At 48.6% G+C, this 24,159-nt stretch overlaps 3 protein-coding genes across 3 annotated transcripts in view; 2 read left to right on the top strand and 1 right to left on the bottom strand.

Moving 5' to 3' along the window:
- The window catches only part of LOC149353363 (nose resistant to fluoxetine protein 6-like), a 30,690-nt gene extending 19,395 nt beyond the window's left edge, over window positions 1-11,295 (top strand). Inside the window, exons 13-14 of the mRNA XM_089577333.1 lie at window positions 8,104-8,246; window positions 10,617-11,295. Coding sequence (XP_089433459.1) covers window positions 8,104-8,246; window positions 10,617-10,841 — 368 coding nt within the window. The 3' untranslated portion in view covers window positions 10,842-11,295. The remainder of the gene's footprint in view (window positions 1-8,103; window positions 8,247-10,616) is intronic.
- LOC149353364 (dnaJ homolog subfamily B member 8-like) lies at window positions 2,734-3,798 on the top strand. Its single transcript, XM_089585131.1, has one exon. The coding sequence runs from the start codon at window positions 2,734-2,736 to the stop codon at window positions 3,796-3,798; it is 1,065 nt and encodes a 354-aa protein (XP_089441257.1).
- A 1,262-nt stretch (window positions 11,296-12,557) lies between the features above and the next one.
- Window positions 12,558-24,159, bottom strand: part of LOC149353362 (nose resistant to fluoxetine protein 6-like) — a 65,399-nt gene continuing 53,797 nt past the window's right edge. The window contains exons 8-14 of the mRNA XM_089577332.1: window positions 23,920-24,085; window positions 19,621-19,700; window positions 18,966-19,088; window positions 18,689-18,809; window positions 17,265-17,457; window positions 15,927-16,069; window positions 12,558-15,540 (exon numbers count right to left, since the gene is read on the bottom strand). Of these exons, the coding sequence (XP_089433458.1) occupies window positions 15,262-15,540; window positions 15,927-16,069; window positions 17,265-17,457; window positions 18,689-18,809; window positions 18,966-19,088; window positions 19,621-19,700; window positions 23,920-24,085 (1,105 nt within the window). The 3' untranslated portion in view covers window positions 12,558-15,261. The remainder of the gene's footprint in view (window positions 15,541-15,926; window positions 16,070-17,264; window positions 17,458-18,688; window positions 18,810-18,965; window positions 19,089-19,620; window positions 19,701-23,919; window positions 24,086-24,159) is intronic.

Below are 24,159 nucleotides of genomic sequence, written 5' to 3'. Positions count from 1 at the left end.
AGAGAAATTGGGGAATTTCCGAGCGGTAGCTTTAACCTAATGCGCTTTCAACTGAACGCGCGAAGTCTCAGTGCCGACCTGGGTGGTGGCCGTTCCCACAATAGAGCTTCTTAATGTAACTGGACGGAAAGCTGGCGGTGATACACTTCATCCACCATGGAGAGGCGCAGGAATGCCGGGAAGACAAGGTTTCTTACTTGGCTTGGATATAGTGGGGTATAAAACGTGCATTCAGTCGTAAAAATACGACTCTTCTCGACACAAACCTCAAAGAAATGTTGTTAAAGTTTCCGTAACGACCTAACGCGAACTTTCGCTTGCGTTAAATGTATTGAAGAAGTGAAAAACGCAGTATTAAAATAATTTAATCTGCGCGCATAAGAGAGCATCGCCTCGCAACTATCAATTTCGAGGTACTTACAGTCCTGGTTATAGGCCTCACGCTAGCCAAGCCAAACACGAAACCTCGTCTTGCCTGCATTCCCGTGGTGCATGAAGTGCTGTTTAAGAAACTGGCAGAGATCCTCTAGGCAATATTTAGCAACTCTATGGTTCACAAAGGCTGACAACTTGCAACTGCGACTGCGCCAACTTGTGCGAATCATGAAAGCGCATGCAGGCGTGGAGGCTGCATTCATTTTGGTTTTAATCCATTCTGCCCGCCCGTGGAAAAAAAAAAAAGCTCCTAGGCACATTGTGCATATATGAGCATTATGTATATATGAGCATAGGAGCATTATGTATATATCAATGCAAGTAAGCACATACACCGGCTGTTTCTGCGGGCACTTTCAAAAATTGCTGAAGAAAGTTCGAAACAGAGAGTAAATCGTTTCAGGGTCAAACTGTCAGTCGCGGCGGACGTCAGTTACTGTGAGCATAATCTTAATTAGGTAGCTATTGAACTAAAATCACTAATTAACTTCGTAATTAACACAGATTGGTGGTTAGTGCCAACGGGGAGCTGGAAACCATGGACAAGACGACGCCATAACAGTTTTTAGAACAAAGAAGAAGTCATTCTCTAAAGTTCTGCAGCGCAAAAAAAAAGAAGAAAAATACAGCGCTTTTTTCGGCACAAAACCGAAACTAAGCGTGTGAGCAGGCCGTGTTACAATGGAGCAGGCAGCTCGAATTTGGCGCCGTAGTCACTGCAACGTGTCACCAGCGGACGTTGAGTTTACACCGTGCTTCTGGCACACTGCTTAATTTTGGTGTCGTGCGGAAAGAGGCGCCGGATTTCCTCGCGCTGCAGGCCTTTGGAGAACCATTTTTATTAGTTTCAAAAAGTGATGCGGCATCGCCTTATATATGGCTATGAACTCCTAGTTGCTACTAACCATCATTGTGCTAATTAAGAATATAAGTATCAAATTTTAGTTAACTGTCTACCTCATTATGAGGATTTTCGTAGTAACTGGTGTCCGCTGCCGCTGACAGTTTGTTCGCGAAAAGGCTTTCTTTCTGCGATATTTGTGGGACTGACAGGCGCCATTCCATCTGACTGAGGGATACTCCAATAAATGGCAACACAAAGAGCTTTAAAGTTTAACAACTGCCATTCGACTTCTGAATTCTTTTGAAACGCGATTCGGTGCTTAGAAGGTTTACAGAACGCTTCTGGTTCTGCGGTTACTGCACGCAGAGAAGCTCAGCGTGCAGTGGGGAACAATACTGAGGTCTTGAACTTCATTCTTGCGTGAAATATCACCGCAGATTGGATGTGGGAAACACGCAGTCAGTGTTTCTCGAGCAAGATACACCTTCAGGTTTTTTACTATTCAGTCCTAGTTTGCTGTCTTTCGAATAGATTAGTAATACTAAATGGACCTTTCTTCAGTGTACGGAAGAACGACCACATGGTCTCAGCAGTGTAGAACGGAGAAAAATAGAACGGAAACAAGCCACAAAAAAGTAAGGGAGTGGAAGTGAATGAAACGGATTGAACGGGGAAGGCAACAACTACAAATAAAGCTTTTGGGAGAGTGCGTCACTCGGAGATTGCACTAAAAATGAACAAGTGTACTAAAACACTCCAAACACTAAAAAGAGCGAAGAGAAGTCACACAACGCAAGAGCAATTGCGAATATATGTAGAATGGTACGTAATAATTTCCACAGATCAGCGAATTTTACGAATCTAAAAGCAGTGTCTATGTGATCAGCAAATAGGTCACCTAAATTATGACTGTCTTGGATGTTGTTGTGCCGATCTGAGAATATAAAGCAAAGGCTTTTTTTTTTTGTCCCCTTTCAATTGCTTTGCAAAAAGATTCTGTATCGCAATAATGTATAACGAAACATAGGTCCCGTTGGTTCTGCATCGTTTTCCTGCCACTATTTTTATTGTATAGACGTATTCTATTTCGTAGAATGAGTCACAACACGCCATCACGCTTTAAACGATGAGTATCAAAATCAGGCTTGCAGTTATGCATACTCTTTTACGCCCATTGTTCTGCTAGTACGTAAACGGACATTCTGACGGGAACGACTGCACACTTTCAAACAAAGGACGCGTCTCACGCTGGTTGGGATTACGCGTCAATAGGAACGGTATCGGCCCGACGGCGGAGATTTAAAGAGAAGGCGGGCAAAGCAGTGCGGCGGAGCGGAAGAAGAGGAAGATGTCCCAGAAGGGCGTATGTGCCATTTTCATTTGGAGAAGAAGAAGAATAAGACGGCTAAATTCGTCCTTCGCGGTCGGAGAGCTCCAGACGGCGGCTTCAATCCATGGCCGAGGACTATTACCGCATCCTCGAGGTGGGCCGCGATGCCTCGCAGGATGCCATTCGGCGAGCCTACCGGCGGCTGGCTCTGCGTCTGCACCCGGACAAGAACCCGCACGGCAAGGAGGCTGCCGAGGCGCGCTTCAAGGCGGTCTCCGAGGCGTACGAAGTGTTGTCGGATGAAGAGAAGCGGCGAAAGTACGACCAGTACGGCAGCAGCGCCTTCAACGCCACTCCGCCGACAGAGCCCCCCTCCAGCCAGCTCAGCGGCGGCGCCTACGCCTTCACATTCCGCGAGCCTGAGGAGGTCTTCAAAGAATTCTTCGGCACGGAGGGTCCGTTCCAGGATCTCTTCGGGGGCAAGTCGGGGCAGGGTACCACGCAGACTTGTGGCAGCACCATTCTGACCGGTGGCACGCCCTTTTGGAAGCAGAGCTTTGGCAGCGCCCAGAGGTCGGGCTTCCTGTTCAACATGGACGATATGCTGTTCGCCACGCACATTCCCGCCGGCATGGGCGTGGCGCCCGGTTTCGTGGGCGTGCCCATGCAGCAGATGTCCTCCGCCTGGTACGAGGGCGGCAAGCGCATCGAGACGCGCACCACCATCGAGGAGAGCGTTAAGATGGTGCTGCGTCTCGAGGACGGCGTGGCAGTGTCGCGTGCCATCAACGGGGTCGTGCAGACGCTGTCCGACAGTAGCGAGGAGATCCGCTACAGCACGCTGGGGATGCGGCCGGCCACGGAAGCCGGTACGATGGTGATGTCGGCCAGCGAGCGCGCACCCACCAAGCGGCAGTCGTTGGCCAAGGTCACCCGGCCGCCTCAGGTGCCGCCCGCTGGCAGTCCGCGGCGCAGCGAGTCCAAGCCGGGGCCGACAACGAAGCCTCCACCTATGCCACGTGCCTCGGGCAAGAAAGGCAAGGCCCGCGTTCGCCCCAGCAAGTCTGGAAGCTCGGGGAAGGAGGTCGCCAAGACCGCCAAACCGCCCAAGAAGGACGGTCCCCCCGACGGCCCGCCGGGACCGTCGACCTCCGCCGCCGCGCCCCAGAAGCCGAAGCAGTTGCGCTAGACGTCGCTCTGTTGCGTTGTGGCGGACATCTGTACGTGGCGCTCGGATTAGTTATCTAAGAATCTCATGGTGCGCCTATATGACTTTTCGTTCCGACAAGTACTAATACCGGGCAGGCTTAAGCACCTTTTGAGTTATTCCTTCTCTCTATCGGCGCATATCATTGTTTGAAATTTCAGTGTACTTAAAACCTGACACACTTCACATCCGCTGGAGTACGACGCTGGACGTCTGGAGCGCATGCTTTTGAGACAACTGAGCAGTGCTGTTTTTTTTTGTAATTGCATGGAAGGCGAATATTTTTTGTGGCGGTGACTCTATTTTACTGTTTTTGTTATCAAGGTGTCATGTATTAGGAAAAAGCGTTCTGTTTAGTGCATGGTGCAAAATACTGGAGTCGTACGCTTGGAATTAAATTCCGCTTGTCATTGCAAACAGCGTTCGTGTACAAATGAGAAGGCGTTTCTTTGTGGTCGCCGGCTGCACACCTCGGACAGCGCGTATCGGTGAGCCAGAAAAAAAATGAAAGCAAAATTTGTGAGTATTGGAGCGGGCTCTTACGCTTAATGTCCTTCTCTGCTTCCGCTTTTAAAATTCTCTTTTAATACTGAAATCACGCATGTATATTACAGTGAGTGACGTCAGTGTCATGGTAGTTAATTGCACGCGGTGATTAGTGATGATCTGAACCAGTCAAAGATTTTAGGTGTTCAGTATCTTCAAGCATTATTTGTGAAGTCAAACCCTCTCTAGGTTATTTGGCTTGGTCTAGTGATGGAGCATTGTCTTATCACTAAGTAAGCCTTTAGAGTACGGTTACATCTTAATTTAATCGGTGTTTAAAATTAGGCTTTCAGAATTGTTTAACCACAACCGATCAACACTGCACGAAAGTCGTTTTTGCACGTATGGTTATTTGACTAGGCTCGAAACACAGACGATGGCTTTCGTGGTAAATCTCCTGATTAACTGAAGCCAATGAATAAACTTCTTATTTACTGCAGTTGGCGTGCACATCTGTACGTATTAGAAGCCTAATGGCGGCCGTGTTCCTATATAATTCTGTTTGCTAGAATTCGCGTGGCACACCTGTGTTTCGAGATATTCGTCTGCAAATTTCCTGCTCAGTCCACGCAATTACGCAAGCAAGGCGGTGACGATGCGCAAAACTCTTTGTGGTGTGACGTGGCTGTTGCGCGTGGCGTTTCTTTTGCCAACGGCGTAGAGGCACAGGTGAAGCTGATAACTGTTTCCCTTTAGGTTCGGCTAGCATAAACGAAGAAACGCCATTCGCCAGAGCTTCGTCGCACCGGGAAGGAGATTCGCCCTAATCGTGGCTGTCTTGCATGCATAGTTAAGTGGAATAAACGGGAAATTTGGAAGCGAATAACTCGTAACACGCCCGTGTTAGGAGCTAATGGAATAGCCTTAAAATAGACCTTTTTTAATGTTTCCGAGAAACACGCATGCTAACTGCACTGACTAAAATCTACTGACTTCAGTTGAATGGGCGACTGAGGAAAATTATCCGCTCAATTTCTCTCCGTCTGGCCGCAAAACTTACGTGCAAATGCGGCTGTCGGTTACTGGTCATCCTTGCGTGCATATTTCAACCGCGTGGACAACAAGCGACGAGGAAACAGGATGGAGCGCGGAACTTCAACTTAGTTTTCTAACAAGATGGAAATCTGTGCAACACACGCCGGCATGACAGCTGTTTTGTGATCATTGTTAGCTTCCAGGTGTGATTACGACGAATGTATAAATTTGACGTGCCTCTGAAGTAAAACTCAGTTGAAGTTCCGCTCTCCGTCCTGTCTGTTCCTTTCTTCGTCCCTTGTCGTTCGCGCGGTTACAAGATGCATGCAAGTACGAACCACCTACTATAGCCCGCCTTTCCTTGTTATCTGCAGTGGTTTATGGTTTATGGGGGTTTTAGCGTGTCAAAGCTACTCAGGCTATGAGGGACGCCGTAGTAAAGGGCTCCAGAAATTTCGACCACCTGGGGTTCTTTAACGCGCACTGACATCGCATAGTACGAGGTCCTCTAGAATTTCCCCTTCATCGGAGTTCAACCGCCGTGGCCGGGATCGAACCTGCGTCTTTCGGGTCAGCAGGCGAGTGCCATAACCACTGAGCCACCGCGGCGACTTTTCTGCGTTGTCTATGCTGGTGATCGTTAGTTAAAAAAAAAGGACTAATTTTGAGCACTCTATATAACCTCTGTGATCTTGCATCCAGCACTGCAGGCCTATTTTTAATGCATCCTCATTCGCAGTCGGCTGGTAGGCACCGTCTTCCCCTCAGTCCCCGACCCAGCCTAATGCTGTCTGATATTTTTATCCAGTGACAGCCGACACATGCAGCATTGCAAAGTGCTGGCCGATAAATCGGTTCGCTGATTTTTATAAAGGATACTTGTCGTGACAACTGCTCTAGAATCAGAGCTACGTCACAGTTTGATTAGTAGAAGGAAAAGGCAAGTTTATTCAAGGGGTAAATGTAAAAAATTCCTTTCAGCTGTCACGTTACAAACATGCCCGCAGAACGCAATGGGCTCTTATGAACAGCCTGCAGAGATTACCAAAAGCCATTCCATTCAGTATAAACATTAACAGTGATACAGGCATTACGCTACACATCAATGTTTTGGGGAAGAATAATTGAATGATTTAACGGAGAATTAAGACATCATAAGACATCATATATTGCAGAAGACATCATAAAGCTGCTGATGATATTTTGTTGTTAAGTAGCTCAGAGTATGAGTTGCAGAGAATGATTGAGAACCTAAATAGAAAACGAACAACGTGATCAGACCGGAATTGTGGGCCCCGTCACGCAGCGGCAATAATGGTCATGCACACTGCTATACCTGGTTGTTCTTCGCAGGTCCAGTGGCGCCACTCTCCCACACCGGTATCGGAATTTCGTTCTGGTGTTACTTGTTATCAGCAGAGGTGTAAGAGCAACACTACATCTGGCAGCTAATTCTAAGTGATAAATAGCCACTTTTCTTACAATAGAAAGGTCGTAACTTATTTTTCAGGCAGTGTTGTCACCGGTGGGTCGAAACTGGGTGCCTGATAATACAGTATGGAATGTGGGGTATAACGTCCCAAAGCGGCTCAGCCTATGAGGGACGCCGTAGTTTAGGATTAATACGACTACTTGGGATTCTTTAACATGCACTGATATCGCACCGCACACATGAGCGCCTTGAGTTTCGCGCCCACTGAAACGCGGGCGCCGCGTCCAGGGTCTAACCCGCCTCCTCGGACTCAGTAGCCCAGCGCCCTAACCATTTAGCTACCGCGGCGGACGGTTTCTAATAAATGACCATGATATGAAATTAGAAATAACCCAGCGAGTGATGGAGCAATGAGCCTGCACGCGTTAATGATATTCAGGGCGAAACTAAGACTGGCATTCTTCAAAATGAATATGTCGTGGCGTCGTTGGCTCTTTAGAGCGACAGGAAGGCACCAAGAGAGGAGAGAGAGCAGAGTGAAGGTGGTCAAGGGTTAGCTGGACAGAAGAGGTTGGGACCGGCTTGGGGTGACTGCGGCTGGAGCAGGGCTAGGGCAGCTGGAAATCACTGGGACTTTGCTCTGCTTTGGTCTAATTTGGTATTTGGCCGGTGGACATCGATCGTGAGTCCCGGAGGCTTTTTAGGCGTTGTCCTGGCCACTGAAGAAGTCGTGCTTGAGCGAGAGATTGTCAGTTTGGAGCGCAGCCGTTAATTGGCATCCTTGATTCTTACTCCACCCCTCTTTTTCCCATTTAAGCCCCCTCTTCCCTTTTTCCTAGTGCAATGTAGCCAACCGGAACACACTTCTGGTTCATCTCCTTGCCCTTCCTCTTCCTCTGTCTCAGGTTAGTGGTGATGACACGAGCGCTGAATCGCTGAAACCGCTATAGGGTAGCAGTGATACGTAGGAGGCGGAGGACCCCCGCTGTCAGCAACGGCTACTGCTGATCGCGCACGGGGAGGGATATCTGAGCGGGGCTGCCAGATGCACTTTCTTCCTTCAACCCCTCCGACCTGCATTTAAGAATGAAGGAAGAGCATGAATGCCGAGAAGCTTCAACCACCTCCCTTCTCCTCGTTTTTACTTCCGACCCCATCGGCGCATCTATGGGCTCACAATGAAGAGATTCGGAGGAATGTAATGAGCACTTTTAGCTTGAATCCAGCCACATCGGCTGAAGAGAGGCTCCACCACTCCACAGCATATATGCATAGGAACAATGCAACACGCGGCTTGGAATGTGCCCTGGCCTTAATAACTTCGCATCTCGCAGGCCCGGTGAATGCGTTCCTGTCGTGGCGAGGCTTCGTGGTACCCAGCCGGCTGACCTACTCCGTCTACCTCATCCACTACCTTGTGTACCTAGCACGCGTGGGCGTGGTCACCGTTCCCATGCAGCTACACGAATTCCTCCAGGTACACTTTCAAGCCGCCAAGCCTTTTGTCAGAGAATTTGTTCGGTTTCGTCCGTGACTAAATGTCATATGTGTATCTGGATGTTCTCAGAAGACGTGAAGCGCCTGATAAGCATGACCAAAGAGCGATGGAAAAAAAAGGAAAGAAAAACATCAGTACGTACCGGTTGCGGAATTGCCTTCGGCTTACCGAACATCGCGCGCAAGGAAATGCTGCTAAAGGCTGAGCAACACGACATGCTCTGATAATAAAGGGATGCTTGGCATCGCTGAGAAAATTTAAAAAAAAAAGCGCATTCTACCGCAAGTTGGTGGAATCCAATGGAAGGCAATAGAAGCCGTTGGAACCACACAGTACGCACGGTGTCAAATCCCGAATCGTCGAAGTGTAACGAAAGAATACATGCTTGGAAGGGCTCTTCGAACCGCTGGGTCTCAGCGGCCCGCTCAACTGAAGATGTCGGACGCGCAAGCATGTAAGGTATCATTCCAGATCTTACGCCGCCAGTTTGTGCGTATTGCATATTGCGCCTAACATAGCTTTAAAGAGGGAGCCGAAGAATTGTGCATATTAGAAAGCATGCCTGGCAATTTGGGATTCCTGTTCAGGGTATTTAGGGACATTTGCCGCTGTATATAGCCATCTGTTTCTTCTTGCTGGCAGCTGTTGCATAGCTATATGGAAACCGGCTTTGATGAAGATCCTCGCAAGAGCAGTTGGGTCTAAGTAGTCCGGAAATTTATTGCTTGGCGCGGTTGCATCGCCATGCTCAGTGCTACTTATTGAAGGCGTATTTGTCGTATATTTATTTGAAAAATGGTCCTCTACACCTTCAATGCAGTAAGCAGAGTGAATTTTTCTGAAGTTTTTGCTCAGTTGCGCAATTAGCGTCGCGCGAAACGAAACATTTTTAATCTATTTTCGTTCATTTTGCGGAATGTATGAATCTGTAAATGGAAGCGTGACATGAGAAAAAAAAAGTATAATGACCGGTACAAAACAGTTGTTCATGGGCTGGGTTTATTGCCCAGCATTGTTTCGTGCACAGTCACGTTGACGCAACTTCACGCTTCAGAAGAGAGATAGACGTTCTCTAAGAAATAAATGTTTATTTCTTAGAGAGGGCAATGCTGCTGCCTTCTGGCTTGAATCCTTTGTCGAGGATAGATTTACATGCAGTAATCGCGTATTCTACCAAAGTGGTCCGTGCACGCTCCATGCGCACCTTACCGTCCTTTAGAAGGCTCATGCACTGCACGGAATATCCGGTTGTGAGAAGGCAGACTGTGCAGAGAAGTTAGCCTAGGTGAAAGCTCTTTTCTTATTTGGGGAAAAAAAGAGCCCGGTTGAGAAAAAAATAATAAAAAATGGAATTTGTAGAGATTTTCGCTGATGCACTGGTGTCCCAGACGAAAAAAGGAACATGATAACGAAATTTTCAGGCCATGAAAACTTAATCGGGAACAGCAGTGACAGCATCTGCATCAATGCAGCATACCTGACAGGTGAATCGATTAAGGAGTGTTTGTAGCTATTCCAGTTCACACTGATGAAAAAAGTGCCAACGGGCAACGCAGTAGAAATGCGCACAGCGAACGGCTCCGAAAACAAGTGCTATATAAAACCTTACAAGAACTATGTATGCAACGAAGCCAGAAAGAATAAGGCATATGTGAGACGATTTACACTTTGATTAAGTCTATAATCTTTTGCGATAAGCCTCTCTCGTCCTTGTTCGCGGCAGCAGTCTCTATACTCCGCCGCTCCAACTGGCTCTCTCGGTGCTCAAAGAAGAAAATGACAGCCGGTCCTTGCAAGGTCCTGTATAGCAAGCTCAGTCGGGATCGTTCATTCAATAAAAGCCGCGATAAAGACTGTGAACTGCGAAAGATTAAGGCAAAAAGAAGCGAAAAGAAAGAAAGATAGCTGCGACGTAATGCTACCTTCGTTTTGCGATTTCTATCAGCAGCGCGTTCGAGAGTGGCGTTTCACACGGGCGCGATATACGCGGCGGCGGTCTATACGTGTGCCCACGCTCACAGGCAGCGCCCGGACGAAAACAACAGCGTCAGACCAAAAGTGGGACGCGTAATCCACGTCGCCCAAGTAATGTTGCTTTCATTACTCTTATAATAGGAAAGAAAAAGACCAATGCGAATTACGATACAGCTTAATCCGTGGCCTTCACGTCGCGAGAGAGAGAATCGGAAGGAAAAATAGAAGCAACAGAGAGTAAATGAAAGTGGGTCTGCCGTGCTATGGCACGGCGTTTAGCCTATTCCGTCGCCTTCTCCCTCTACGGCTCGCTCCGCTCGCTTATGTGCGCAGAGTATGGAGAGATATGTATCGATGAGGCCGTATCGCTTTCAGTTCAAGGACTTCCTGGGCGTGTCTGTGATCAGCTACCTCCTGGCCTACCTGCTCTACCTGGCGGCCGAAGCGCCCGTGGCCAACCTGGAGAAGATGCTGCTCGGCCGGCCGGACTCAGACGTCGACCACGCCGCATCCGGTGGAACCCGCGTCCCGAACGGACAGGGCAGCATCGTTCCGAACGCGAACGGTGCTGGACCGAACGAGCTGCACAGCAAGCTGTAGGAGAATACGCGCGACGGCGGAGAACGCGTGTGGATCATGCGCCTCGCGCTAACTTAAGATGGCCAAGGGGAAAGGGTGTTGCGAGATGAGCGTTGCACGCACGATGCTTCATTTACTAAGCCTGAATGCCGAAAAAAACAATTAAGGGTAGCCTAGCCGGAAGCTTCAAATTAATAAGAGCAGCCGAGCGAGGCGGTATTTTCGGGGCTGTTTTGTTTGGCTGGCTTGAGACTTGAGATATGCAGCTTAAAGAAGGGAAGGGGGCGTATCATTTGGAATAGGCAGTGTGCATTATGAGCATGATAATACTCCCTCCCCACTTCTTTGCTCTACCTGATCAAGCGCCCAAGACAAATTCCAGCGCTACACTATGCCTGCAACATTACTTACGAAGCGCGAGCGCTATGCAGCAGCTAAGCGTAGGTGAAAAAGAATAAAGGTGTAGCAAAACCATTTTGCGTGTTTCGCTCGACACGGAATGAAATATATGCCTGCTTTTACTCTGTGTAGAATACAAGCACTTCTGGCATGCGGTGCAACTTCAGAAACGAGGCTTACAGTACTTTGCTCAAGCATCTTCAAAATCGAGCCGGGGGCAGAATTCCATGAACTTTATTTTCAAAAAGTACAAGAGTGTTCTCTCTATTGAATCCTATTCACGCACTGATCGTGGATTGGAAGTGACTTTATGTAACTGTTGGTCCTCAGTAACGTAGTGGAAGGCCAAAATCCACTATTTTATGCCGATTTTTCTTTGCCGAGCTGCTGTTGCGTTAAGAACGACACACTACTATGATGTTTGGTTTCTTCCTGACTGCGTAACCTTAAATTACAGCCTCTGGTATCGATAGCCTTACGTGTTTTAGACGAGCGCGGTTTTTATACTAAAGAGACCCGGAAATGATTTTGATGGCCGTACTTCATTGCAACAGGGCGTCCCTCATAGCCTGAATCGCTTTGGGACGGTAAGCCCTAATAAACCAAACCATTGCAACAGATCTGTAGAGGTAGCCTTTGCGAGTATTCCAGTCAAATTTAAAATCTCTGCACGGATCATGTAATTTACAAATAATTTAAAAAAATCGCTGCTCGCAGTAGCTCGCGACCGATTAGGGCGACACCTCACCGAGCATTCCCTGTCCCAGTAACGTCAGTGAGAAGTCTGGTCGTGCTCACGTGGCGTGGGCGGGATGGGGCTCGTAGGGGCTCGTAGGGGTGCAGTGTGTGGTTTGGTTCACGGTTTATTGGGGTTTAACGTTCCAAAGCGATTCAGGCTATGGGAGACGCCCTAGTGAAGGGCTCCGGAAATTTCGACAACCTGGGGTTCTTTGACGTGCACTGACATAGCACAGTACACGGGCCTCTTAACATTTCGCTTCCATCGAAATTCGACCGCTGCGGCCGGGATCGAACCCGTGTCTTTCGGGTCAGCAGCCGAGCGCCATAACCACCGAGCCACCGCGGCGGCTTGTGGGTGTGTGCGTGCGTGTGTGCATGTGCGTGCGTGCGTGCGTCAGTGTGTGTGCGTGCGTGTAGACTATTAGGCTGTTGTGGACACGTGTGCGTACTCTGTGGTTGAGAGAAATGCGGGCGAACGCAGTACATTTTGCCTTCGGACTACGATACATACTAGGCGAAGCAAAATGCGTAAACTTTGCGCTGTTGAAAGAGAAACTCAAACAAGGAGGCATGAGCAGTGGCAAGACGAAGTAAAAGTGAAACTTGTTTTATTTTTCATGATCGCGAAAAAAAAAATCATGCAGAGGTTCATGTGAAAAGTTGCTTGACACTTGTGAGTTCCGCAGTTTGCGGGGACACCTAGAAAAAACAAGAAAAACACAAACCACGTACGCGTCGCAGCGTTCAAGTAACACTGCAGAGAGAAGCAAAGGGCATAAATAACGAGCATACAGCAGAGCTTGCCGATTAGAGACTTTTCTCTTGAATTCGCTCAAAACGGAAAAAATACACCTAACGAGCTTTCGCCCGCCGGTCACGATGGTCACTTTCTTTTGCCTTAACCCAGGTGAAAGTGTTGATAGCAAAAAGTTATGGGCTCTTGTATAGGTGCATTGTATAAGTATATTCAACCCGGTGTCGCATCCCTCATGAGAACAATGAAATATATTTTTAGTGTCGAAGACGTACTTAAGTAACACTTTAACAATGGCAATGCGATGAAGGTGCCTCGTTTGAAACTTCTGCTTCTTCTTGTCGCTAGTGAAGTTAGGAGGTGATTGATTCGCACATTGGCTAACCGTGGCTATACTCTTGAAAACATACAGGACGCAAGGTTACAGACGAGAGGCTAAACGAAAGGCCTTCAAGAGTAAGCAGGGGTGTGCTCAGCGTACTAAAGTCTGCACTTTCACTAACATTCACATCTTTTCCACGGCGCTGGTGCCAAAAAAGGACTGAGCCATTATTTTGTGCTCTTGTTCTTGCGCCGAGCAGCCAAAGCGCAGTGGCTTCGTCACGGCATGCAGCTCGTGTGTTTGGGACTCAGACCTAACGCTGCTATCCTGAGGAGAAATCTCCTTGCGCGTGAGCCCGCTAAAGCCAAGCTTTCTTTCTACGTGGGGTAAGTCACAATAGTTACATAGACTAAAATTTCAACTGTCTATCGTTTGGAACAAAGAGGGGTGCATATGCAGTCCACATGAGCTCATGGGGCTTCGCGCTAAGAGGAAATTTCCACCATTTCGTTTTGTCATCCCGCACTAATCGAAACCTCGCATGTTATTCTGATGCACTGATAAATCAGTTACGTTGTCACTACATCGTGAGCATGAGCGAAACACGAGAACAATGTTAGCAGTTGCACTACACATCGATAGATATACACTGACAAGATGCGTCACCATACGCAAGTAATCTCTGACAAGACATCACAGCTGGATCGTGCAGTAAAAAAGGGGTTCCAGCTCTTCAGTAATTTTCTTTGCGTTGCTCCTTTCGCCGGCGATTGTCGAGGTTACTAATGAGTGGGAGGGCTTCCCGGAAAGCTTCCAACCTAATGGAATGTGCTGTAGACTTGCAGTGGAGCTTTTAGATGAGCCAGGGACGAACCCCGGACGAACTCCGTTTCGTCATTACAGGCCCTGAATTGTTTGACATTACAGCGGACATACACACTGCAGTGAAACACGTGGCGATCTGATTCAAAGCTGTGCAGGGAAGAAACGCAAAGGACGCGCGTTCTTTTGAGTTTCCTGCTGCTACAGGCACGCAACTATTTCCTTAAGTGGCGCACAAAAAGGTAAGAGAGTCGTGCAGCGGCGCCGCGTATTTCTGTACGTTGCATCCGTTTCGTGGTGCATCTTGTAGTATTGCATGAGCATCAGTGTCATTCTTTGCTTGGAAACCTTTGCCGCTTCTTGCAACATTTCGGGTGACATTTGAGCATAAGCACTCTGCTATCCATTTCTCGGACAGAACACGGAGCCTGAAAGCACAAATCATATCAATAGAACGCGGCACACTTGAGCAATAACAATCTTCAGCAAATATATTTCCTTAATACCTTTGCCCATCAGGGCAGCCTTCAACAGGCATCGGACGCCATCTGCCCCGAGCGCTTGCAATAACGACTCCCGCTAACGTCAGTGTCGCATACTGACTCCCGAAGACAAGGCACAGACGCGCGCTGAAGACACAACACACACAACAAGGACAGAAGCAATTTGGGTATGAACTATGACTTTCAGTGGCTTCTTCTGGGAGCCGTTACGAGTGTCCATGCTTTGCAACCGGCAAGGGATGAAAGCACAATGGTGGAGAAATGCGTTCTCTCTTCCGTTGCCAACTTCTGAGCGCCGCAACGCTCGGTAGCATTTAGCGCCGCCTTACCGAGGTCCACAGTAACCCACAGGCCGTACGACGGCATACGGCGAAGCACAGCGCGGAGCTGCGGCACGCTGTACGTTTGCCACGAAGTGTGGTGCACGAGAACGCGGCCGAAAACTACGCTCGCGCTCAGACTCTCCTCAACGCATGCCAGCTCGCTCCCCGACATAGGTTGACGTTCCCAATGAGTGCCGAGAATGCGACGCCGCAGATCGGGCCGACAAAGGGGCGGCTCTGCCACGAAAGGTAACCATGGTCCTTTCATGGCAGACGTTGCTACGGGTTTATCGAAGCGGCGTCACTATAATTCACAGGCCACAGTTCATTGTTTTCATATGCTCAGACACCCCCATCCAAGGAAAGATAAGAGTAAGGTTTCCCCCAGGGAAGTGTTGCTAGCTGCTGTTGCTGAACTGGCACCGCGACGCCTCGTCCTCTACAGCCAGTGAGGGTGAGACCCAGAGGGGACAGTGGAGCGCCCAGCAATCTTCCAAATACGCGCCGCCGCAGTTCTTCCCGAGCCGATGCTTGCGAGGCAACCTTGCGTCCCTGGCTTTACCGCTTCAGGTCCAAACTAAGGTTCCTCGGGAATGGTGGCTGGAGTGTGGTTGGAGTCGTTGTTCGCCATGGGCGACGGCGCCGAGCCATTGGAGGTCGGCTCAGACGTGGTGGCGGCCGGCGGCGGCGACTCTGGCTGCGGCTGCTGCGGCCGCTTCTTGCCGCGGCCCGGCTTGCGGATGGTGTGGAACTGGAAGATCATGCGGGTGATGCCGGTCACGGGCGCCTCGTACACCACGTGCAGCAGGTAGGCGAAGAAGTAGCTGATCACAGCCACGCCCAGGGAGTCTTTGACCTGCGGGTACATCGAACGCGAATTTCGCTCAGAAGCACACACCTGAGAGTTTGTCGCAGGATAAGCTCTGCCGTTCAGGCAGGAGTTATCGGTGAGCAAGCACGGCATATCCGAAGGCAAAAGAGTGAAGCTCTGCTAAAATCTCGTAGTGGTCCGCATCACGACTGAAAATTTCAGAAAGCGTGGAATATTTTTCTTATAAACGTGCGCTGATTATCAGCGATGCCCGCGGCAACTTCTGACCGGCATGCCCTAGAAACTTTCGCGCATGGTATGTCTCTAGAAAAGCGTTCGGATTTGATGCATATATAGCACAGTGGCATTGCTTCAAGACTGAGCATTTTGCGTGAGGCGCACTTTCTGCGAAATGATTTGGGACGGCTCACCTGTAGAAACTCGTTGACCTGCAAAGTATTTGTGCTGACCCCCTGCCGGGCGATGAAGACGACGTATTGTATTAGGTACACGCCGAATGTCAGCCTTCCCAGGACCACGAAGGGATTCCAGGACAGGAATCTGGAGAGGAACCCTGCAAGCGCGCAAATTGCAAAATTTTGCTGCTATCAATGGTGTCACCTTCACTGCATTATTCGAAAAGCGAGTGTATTTGTATATGTTGGATAGACTTCAGTATGCACGCACAGCGTAAAAGCGTACCAAACACTCTTGAAGTTCAAGCGTAGTGAAATATATTTGGCACCAAATATGGGATGCATTGGAAGTTAGATGAGCCAAAATGCCTCTCACAGAAAGCGATAATATAGATGCTAGCCTAAAAACAAAAGCTGAAGTGGGATGAAAAAGGCTTTCAGCAACAAAACATTTTATTGAACTCGTCATGCGTATCTCACAGTCATCCTTTGACGACTTGAAGGCATGAATCTAATCAAAGTACTTCAAATGGAAATTGCACACGTATACAACATGCGAACAAAGGCGTCTAACAAAGGCGGCTAGCTATCACTTCTGCACGATCGGGCAGTGTTTTCGTCCTGAAGTAAACGCCCAAGGTAGGCTTATTTTTTTCTCTACTTCGCCTCTACAGCGTCTGTCATGGTCTCTTTTGTTGGCTAGAGATCGAAAACGCCGCATATAACATTGCCCACAATGGAAACCGACGGCAGCAAGGGCGCGTGAAAATTGCACGCAAACCAGGCCTCCAGCGGTCAGCTCGCAACAACGCCATATTTGAAGGAAACATATTCGAGCGCGGACTGGACGCGAGCCAGGTGCCGGCTTTCATCAGCCCAGCAGCGGCTAGTGACAAGCCCGCGCCACGTGCTACGTTCCCTCCGTGGTTTACAACGCGTTGACGGGGTGAGGAGAAAACTACATGAACCTGAACCTCCTTAATTTCTTGTACTGAACGGGAGGAAAGTTCAACGACAGGTCGAAGTTCATCCAGAGCCCGTCGCGCCCGCCTTGGTTTTTTTCGCCGTATTAATTTCTGTGGCTGGGAACCGCTCGTGATGCGCTATACTCTCCCAGTTTTCTATCAGTCTGAAGCAGCTCTGGTCGGAGGATGCTGCGCCTTTCCTTTACCACGAACGCAGCTTTTTCAACGCCAAGACTTCAGCAGAGGCAGCTCGCGGGACCGAGCAATGAATACCACTCAATCTCTGCCGGTGCTCTATCTTTGCGAGTCGGCCCCATAGCGGAATCGCTACGCGACCGGCTAGGCACTTCGGTGTTTCAGGCCAGCTTCAGCTGCTGTCGCGGCGTACCTCCTCTTCCGGTGGCGCAAGCGTAGGCGATCCAGCACCAGGAGAGGCCCCAGAGGTAGCGGTAGCTGCCGCCGTAGAAGGACGCGTACAGCTGCTTCAGGTCGTCGGTTTCGCAGCGGTTCCACGCGTACGGCACGAAGACGAGGAACACGTTCAGGCAGAGCGCTAAGATCCACAGGAACGCCTGCAGCACCTGAACGGGCCGACCGTCGAAAAAGCGCTAAGCCAGGCGCCGCGAAAATGTGCTGTTCAATGCTGAATGCTGCACAGCGTTCAGCATTCAAGATGTGCTCTGCTCTGATGCGCCTCTTTACTACTCTCTATAATGTATGAAAAGCTGGAAACCTTACGGAGCACTATACGGTCGCTAAACAAACAAATTGCTTTTGAATTTATATTATTGAAATAAGCATTTGTTAGACATCCTCGGCTTATTAGCCCATTGAAGCGCGCTGTGAGAGGAAAAAAGTTTGATGATTATGCTACTACGCAGGGTAACAGAAGTGGAATGCATTTTTTTAGAGCAAAAAACACACGACGAAGAAAGGAGATACACGCAGGACGAATGCGGACGAAAATGCATTCTACGTGTCAAGACCAACTAGCCCAAACTAGTGTTTCATTGTTGAGATCAATTATGAATGCGTGTAAATTTACCGAAATTTCATATACGTAACTACCAGGAAAATACTTTATGAATATAAACACACCGTGAATAATACGGAAAGCTCGCCGCCGCTTGAAATTAGGTAGCTTAACCAACTGCTAACTCGACGATTGTAGCGGCATCATAATATCAATCATTTGGCGGCTAAAGTATATCGGGTGCTCGGCTTCCTGCTGCGAAACGTGAAGCGTTTTCCTTCAAACATAAAACAGCTTCTATGCGTAAGGAATCCGAGATTCGCACTTCATTATGCCTGAACGGTATGGGACCCATCGTTGAAGAAGGCGGTAGAAAAATTAGGCACGGTGAAAAACATCGCGGACCTATTTGTCCTTGGCAATTCATGGGGATATTTTAGTGCGTCACACGCTTAAGAGCGTCTTGATTGTGAAACACTTGATCAACAAAGAAAAATACCATGGTTAGGTTTATTGTGTAATATGTTGAATTCTAGAGCCGGTATCGACCGACCGAGAAAAGTACGCATTTCAGACGTGCAATGTTCAGTTTCCGATTCACTTACGAGCTCTAATATTCAGAAAGTCCTTTTTGTTTTCTTGAAAATCTCAGATTGGAGCAGTATAACGAAGAATACTGCCACAAATGCTTCAGATCAAGTATATGTCTTTCTATGTGCTTCAATTGTACGTGTTCAGTAATGTTTACCTTGCACGTTTTGTCAAACGTACTCGCACGGGAATATGCTTGTCCCGAACAAGTTTATGTACGCGAGTAAAACAAAAGAAACCATGTCTACCTTATTTATGCACGCTTTGTTCCACGTCGCAGCGCAGTAACCGGACAGTATTCCCATGAAGTAGGTGGCCAAGTTTGAGTACGGGAGCTCGTGGACGAATTCAGCAGTTTCCAGGTTGCGGCTGTTTAGGGCAGGAAGGGGGAGAGGGGAAGAGGCGCGATTCGGAGGGTGAATGTTCACCAGCCCATGCAAGTGCGCCGGAGAAAGCGGGAGACAACATAGGCTCAGTTAAGATTAGTATTGATTTGACGGCAATAGAAGTGGGCAGGGGCGTTACCTGTAGTCGTCGATCGTGAACGCGATAGATGGTTTCAGGTCTTTCATATACGTTACGAGACCAGCCGCCACGGAGGCCAGAACGCTGAGCAGCAGCGCCAGGGAGAAACCGCATGCGGGACTCCTGCGACCCGAGCAAGATCATTGCCACTGTAAAGCCACCTTTGATATGGTTTGCGCTGTGAAGAACAACGAAGAAAACACTTTCCGCTTTTCTAAATGCTCAAGGACAACTCAAGAAACATTATATTCAAAAGAGTCACCAGGAACCGAAGCCCTTCCAAGCACGATCATAATGGAACATTAGCACGATTATTTGCTTAAAATAAAACATGAATAATGTGATCCCAGTGATTTCATCCACCCGCAAGGACCTTTTCCTCCTGACTAGTCATGTGGAAATAAGCGGCAGTACAAAGTCGTTCTTTCTTTTTCATAGATCTGAGCAAGTGAATTAATGCATTACAGGATTTTAACGACGGAATAAACGCAGCGAAGGACAAACAGTACGACCAAGCAAGTTCCTTAATAAAGTACCGCTATTGTGCAGTGTAGCCGGTCGCGAGCCGGATTACTGTTGTTATTTGCAGTCATGGCTTTTAGGCTTAGGGAACAAAGCTGCTTCATTTCTAGGAGGAATGTCAATGGAGACATACCTGACAAATATGATGGACATTGGCACAGCGACGAGGAAGACCTGCATGTCGCTGCTAATGTACCAGTATTGCTGCATGCACTGCATACAAAGGAGAAACAAGAGCCCTGTGAGCCTCTCATAATCAAACACAGAAAAACGAACAGTGCGAAAATGTCTGGCAGATTCTGGGCTGATGACCCACAGGGCATCAGGCCTAGCCTGCTTTAAGACGATGGCCAGGATAGGTTGCTCTGATCTGGCTTCTGGACGCCACTACGGAAGGCACAACGGAGACAGGAGGACGGTCACGACAAGGTGCTCACCTTGCCGCGTCCTTGCTTTTTTAGTCTTTGCTTTTTCTAGGCTAAGCCTACTGCAGACAACCACAGCAGCGACATTCAGCAATTCATTTACACTGCTATGAAGATGTTTTATCTCAGTAACGGTGGGGATAGGGGTCTCCTTTAAAATAACTAATGAAAAGGACGAAAAACGTGGCTGCCGGCCGCAGAAACTGCTTCATATTTATCGCGTACCTCATCAACTAAAACGGAAATAACAGACAGGGCAGGTGGGGTTGGTGAGAGGAATGACAGTAATTTACACAGTAAAGTAGGGAGAGGAAAAAAAGGAAAATGCTTTCATTCTTTGTACATATTCACACACCAACATACGAATGAAAAAAATAAAGAGAACATCATGGTTATAAACACCTACTGACTGTGATTTACATGCCTGTTCACCGTAAAAAGTGTACATGGTGTTTCACCTGAGATATTACAGAATTTTTAAAAATAGGCTTTTAATTTAGGAGACCGCTTTTTTCAGCATAATCGGCATAAGATTGTCAGCAGTGAAGTACGTCAGAATGCATCTAAGACGTGCTAACTAGTAAGCTGGCTAACTAATATTCAACAGTTAGCTTTTTAACTCTATTACTGTAAGGTTCAATAATTATTGAGACGCATGTAGCCCATCATAAATAATAGCCATATCTGTTCATTGAATTTCCGAAAATTCGTTTACTGTCGGCACTGCAAGCTTGCCTGCAAGCTTCTCGAAAGCACGGGTATTTTGGCGCGATTTAGGCAAAATTAGTTCAGCCACAACGCCAAGGGTAACCGCGTTTTTGAAATTCTAAAAACTGATGTGGATATTAGTTACGGTGCGCTTCACGGCTCTCGATAATTAACGAGCTTGACAGTAATAGTTAAAAAGTTAACTATTAAATATTAGTTAATCACGCTGCTAGTTAGCGCGTCTCAGCTGAATCCTGATGCACTACACCGCTGACAATGCTACCCCGAAAAATGCGCTCTTCTAAAGCTCAAAAAGCCTAGTTTTAAAAATTGTTTAAAATCTTAGGTGAAACATCCTGTATATATACAGAAGTGCTGGCCACTCGCGCATGGCGTCTTGATGGCACAATTCGCATGACGTGGCTCTCTGCTCTGCAGGAGTCGTGGTGAGATGCATGTACGACTGCTCAGCGTGTCAGAGGTATACCGCATGCGATAGCGCCCCATAACTCGGCATGGCTACGCGTTGGGAAGCACCCGTTTTAAGTTCCACTGCTCGATGAATGTGCACAAGCTCGCCAGAATTTTCTCAAGGGCGCGCGCATTGCCTCCTCGCGGCCACAGGAGGCCGTAATATTGTCGGGGAGTAGACCCAACGCCCCGTGAGACGCGAGCATTTCATGACGCAGCTGTACGAAAGCGGCACAGCGTTTATGAGATGTCTCGACTTTGCCGCGCTCGCGGAGCGCGTCGCAGCCACCATCGATCGGCCCATACGGAACAGACGCGCACACGCAGCAGCGTCGCGCGGTGCTAACGCGAGAGAGAACGAGCGCTGATGAGGAAGATAAGCTCCCTCCGAGAGGTGCTTCTCTCAGAAGTGGTCGAAGATCGTCGTGCGCACTCCTTACAGCGCAAGTGTGATATCTCCGGTTGGTAGTTGTGTGGCGATGGTGATTTCGTCTGCACGCTCCTTGCTCGTGATGTCGCACCCGCTGTGAGGAAATTGTACGGCCTCGTTGTCTAAGACTCGCCGTGCTTTCCCGGATCGCACACAGTATCGTTCAAAAATTGAAATGCTTTGAGATGGTCGCATGCTGGCAACTACTAGCACGCGATCTCTGCAAATGGGTCTTACGAGCCTTGCGTACAAGAGGAAGAGATAAGCGGAGAACATTTTGCTGCTTTGCAGCCTGTTGCTATCACAAGGTTTCTTTTTGTAGCGAGAGCTACACTACGCCAGCTCTTCGAGCCTTCAGCGTGGAACCCCTTGAGCTCCGTGGCGGCGCCGCGGCCTTGAGCCGGTTGGTCACGTGGTGTGGAGCAGCTGCTGCTGCCGGCGAAACTGAGCTGCAACAGCATTGCGCATGCGCCGTGTCAAGTGGGGGGGGGGGAGTGGAAGGGATGAGGGAGGTGGAGGTGTCGCAGCTGTATAAGTAGGCAGCTTGGCGGAGCTCTCGCGTCACTCCAAGTTTAACCAGAGCTAAACCACACACAATTTTTTTCAGCCTCATCTGGAAGATGCGCCAGCATGTGTTTGTCGAAAGCAGCCGGCGAGAGGAATTTCCATTGCTCTTCATTTAAGGTATCTAGTTGCTATAGAGGCATCGCGTAACCTTGATTAGAATTGTTACCTTTTTCGCGGCATTTAAAATGTTGGCCCAAACATTTACCTCATATGTGGGGGAGTGTATACTTGCCAACTGCACGTCACATTTATTCCTAAAAAAAAAGCTGACATAACCCTCTTTTTCCAGATGCTGGCAGTGTCAACTTTCGATTAAAATTTGCTGATAGAGTGCAATAAAAAGTAGCTTAGGCATCAAACGGCATGCGCAGGTAGCGGCAAAACGATCGCTGGATCTCGGCGGCAGCGCTATTCGACGCGCGGAGGCCACACGCTCCTGTTTTCCCCTTCATATTGCCGCTACCTGTACCATGGTGTCTCCATTACTTTCGCGGAACAAGCTCGTTTCAGACGTGTGAAGTTTCTTTTTGCGAAGAAATACTGGAAGTTTAGGCGGAGTTGTTCCGAGGAGCGCGATATGGTAGTCGCGTGACTCGATCATCGGTAAGATACGAGCACTTACGAAGCGTCCTTGAGATGAACGGATTCTGTAATCCGCGACGGTGAGCTTCAAGCAGATTGCCGCCGGTTTCCCTGATACTTCGCTTTCATGTCAGGGTCGGCCGGCAGCAATGGCCAGTGCAGCTGTGCCTTAAGATTCGTAGCTGAGTTAATGGCGCGTGACTACAGGGTCTGCTTATCCACCAGATAACGCGGAAAAGTTGCAAGGCGCGGAGACAGCAGAAACACCAATGCCACCCTTTTTAAGTCTTCGGGCGGTTTCAGCGGGACTCTGAGAAAAGGCGTCAGTAAGTCGACCTCACAGGTACCGATATCATTTGTGGCTCCTGTGTACAGTTCGCACAGCTTTTTCCCTAGATTCTGTGTTCAAAAGTTTATCTGTACATCTTTTCACGCGAACATTCGGCGTACCTGTAAGCCTGTGTGAGAGACAAACAAGGATATAGGGTCTTCGCTTTCACAGTTTTCATGATTTTATGGAGTTTAACGTCCCCAAGCGACCCAGGCTACGAGGGACGCCGTAGTGCAGGTCTCCAGATAATTTCGACCACCTGGGGTTCTTAACATGTGCTGACATCACACAGCACACGGGCTTCTAGTATTTCGCATTGATCGAAATGCGACCACCGCGGCCGGTACGTCTTTCGGGTCAGCAACCGAGCGCCATAACCGCTGAGCCACCGCAGCGGCGGTCTCCGTTTTGCCTATTTAAGTATGATATTGCGTGTTTATGTCAGCAACTTAAGCGAGCAACTTTCTTTATAAAAATATTAGAGCATCTTTTAATTCCATTGCTTAACGAAAACGGTCGAGTCTTGGAGGCGAAGCTTATTGAACAAACCTGGTATATTGCCTGGAGAAGGCGACACAAAGTTTGTGGTCGTTACACGTAAATAATCGCACATACTGCCTCCCAGTACTCGTACTGTACTCAGTAGTAAAATCTGAAGTGCTGCTACCGCGCACTTGTGTGGTGTGCCTGTCACGTACTACGCGCACCGAGAACCTTGAGCATTATAGCGCTGACAGGCGAAACAGTCTGGAAAAGATGCTGGAACAGATAAAGCCTGGCAGGTTTATCGTCAGTGTGGGCTGTCATTGGTTTGTGGGAACCGTTGCGGTATGTGCGCAGCGAGCACTGAACAAAGCCGCTGCAAAGTAAACAATCGTTGTCGTCAGTAAGGAAACAAAAGAGCGCAGTCGGGCATACCCTTTTCTCACTGGGCACGAAGTTGACAATCTGGGCCATGATGGTCCACCAGTTTTCTCTGCAGCCCTCCTGCTCCTGGCCCATCAGGTCCTGGTCCTGAGGTCCCGATATGAACAGCGGGAACAGGAAGAAGCACAGCACCACCACCATCGCCGGTACCGTCAGCCTGGAACACGCACGTGTCAGCAAGTCGCAATGAAAAACCCATAAGTCACACGCTAACCAATCAGCAAGCTATGC

This window comes from Amblyomma mixtum, chromosome 3 (genome assembly GCF_055824585.1).
Source record: "Amblyomma mixtum isolate Tamu chromosome 3, ASM5582458v1, whole genome shotgun sequence".
Classification (NCBI taxonomy): Eukaryota; Metazoa; Arthropoda; class Arachnida; order Ixodida; family Ixodidae; genus Amblyomma; species Amblyomma mixtum.
Note: the sequence above shows the minus strand (reverse complement) of the source record. Positions and strands in the feature narration are given on the sequence as shown.

Bases quoted from the DNA above. Each gene is read 5' to 3' on its own strand.
- LOC149353364 (XM_089585131.1), top strand. From the start codon at position 2,734: ATGGCCGAGGACTATTACCGCATCCTCGAGGTGGGCCGCGATGCCTCG.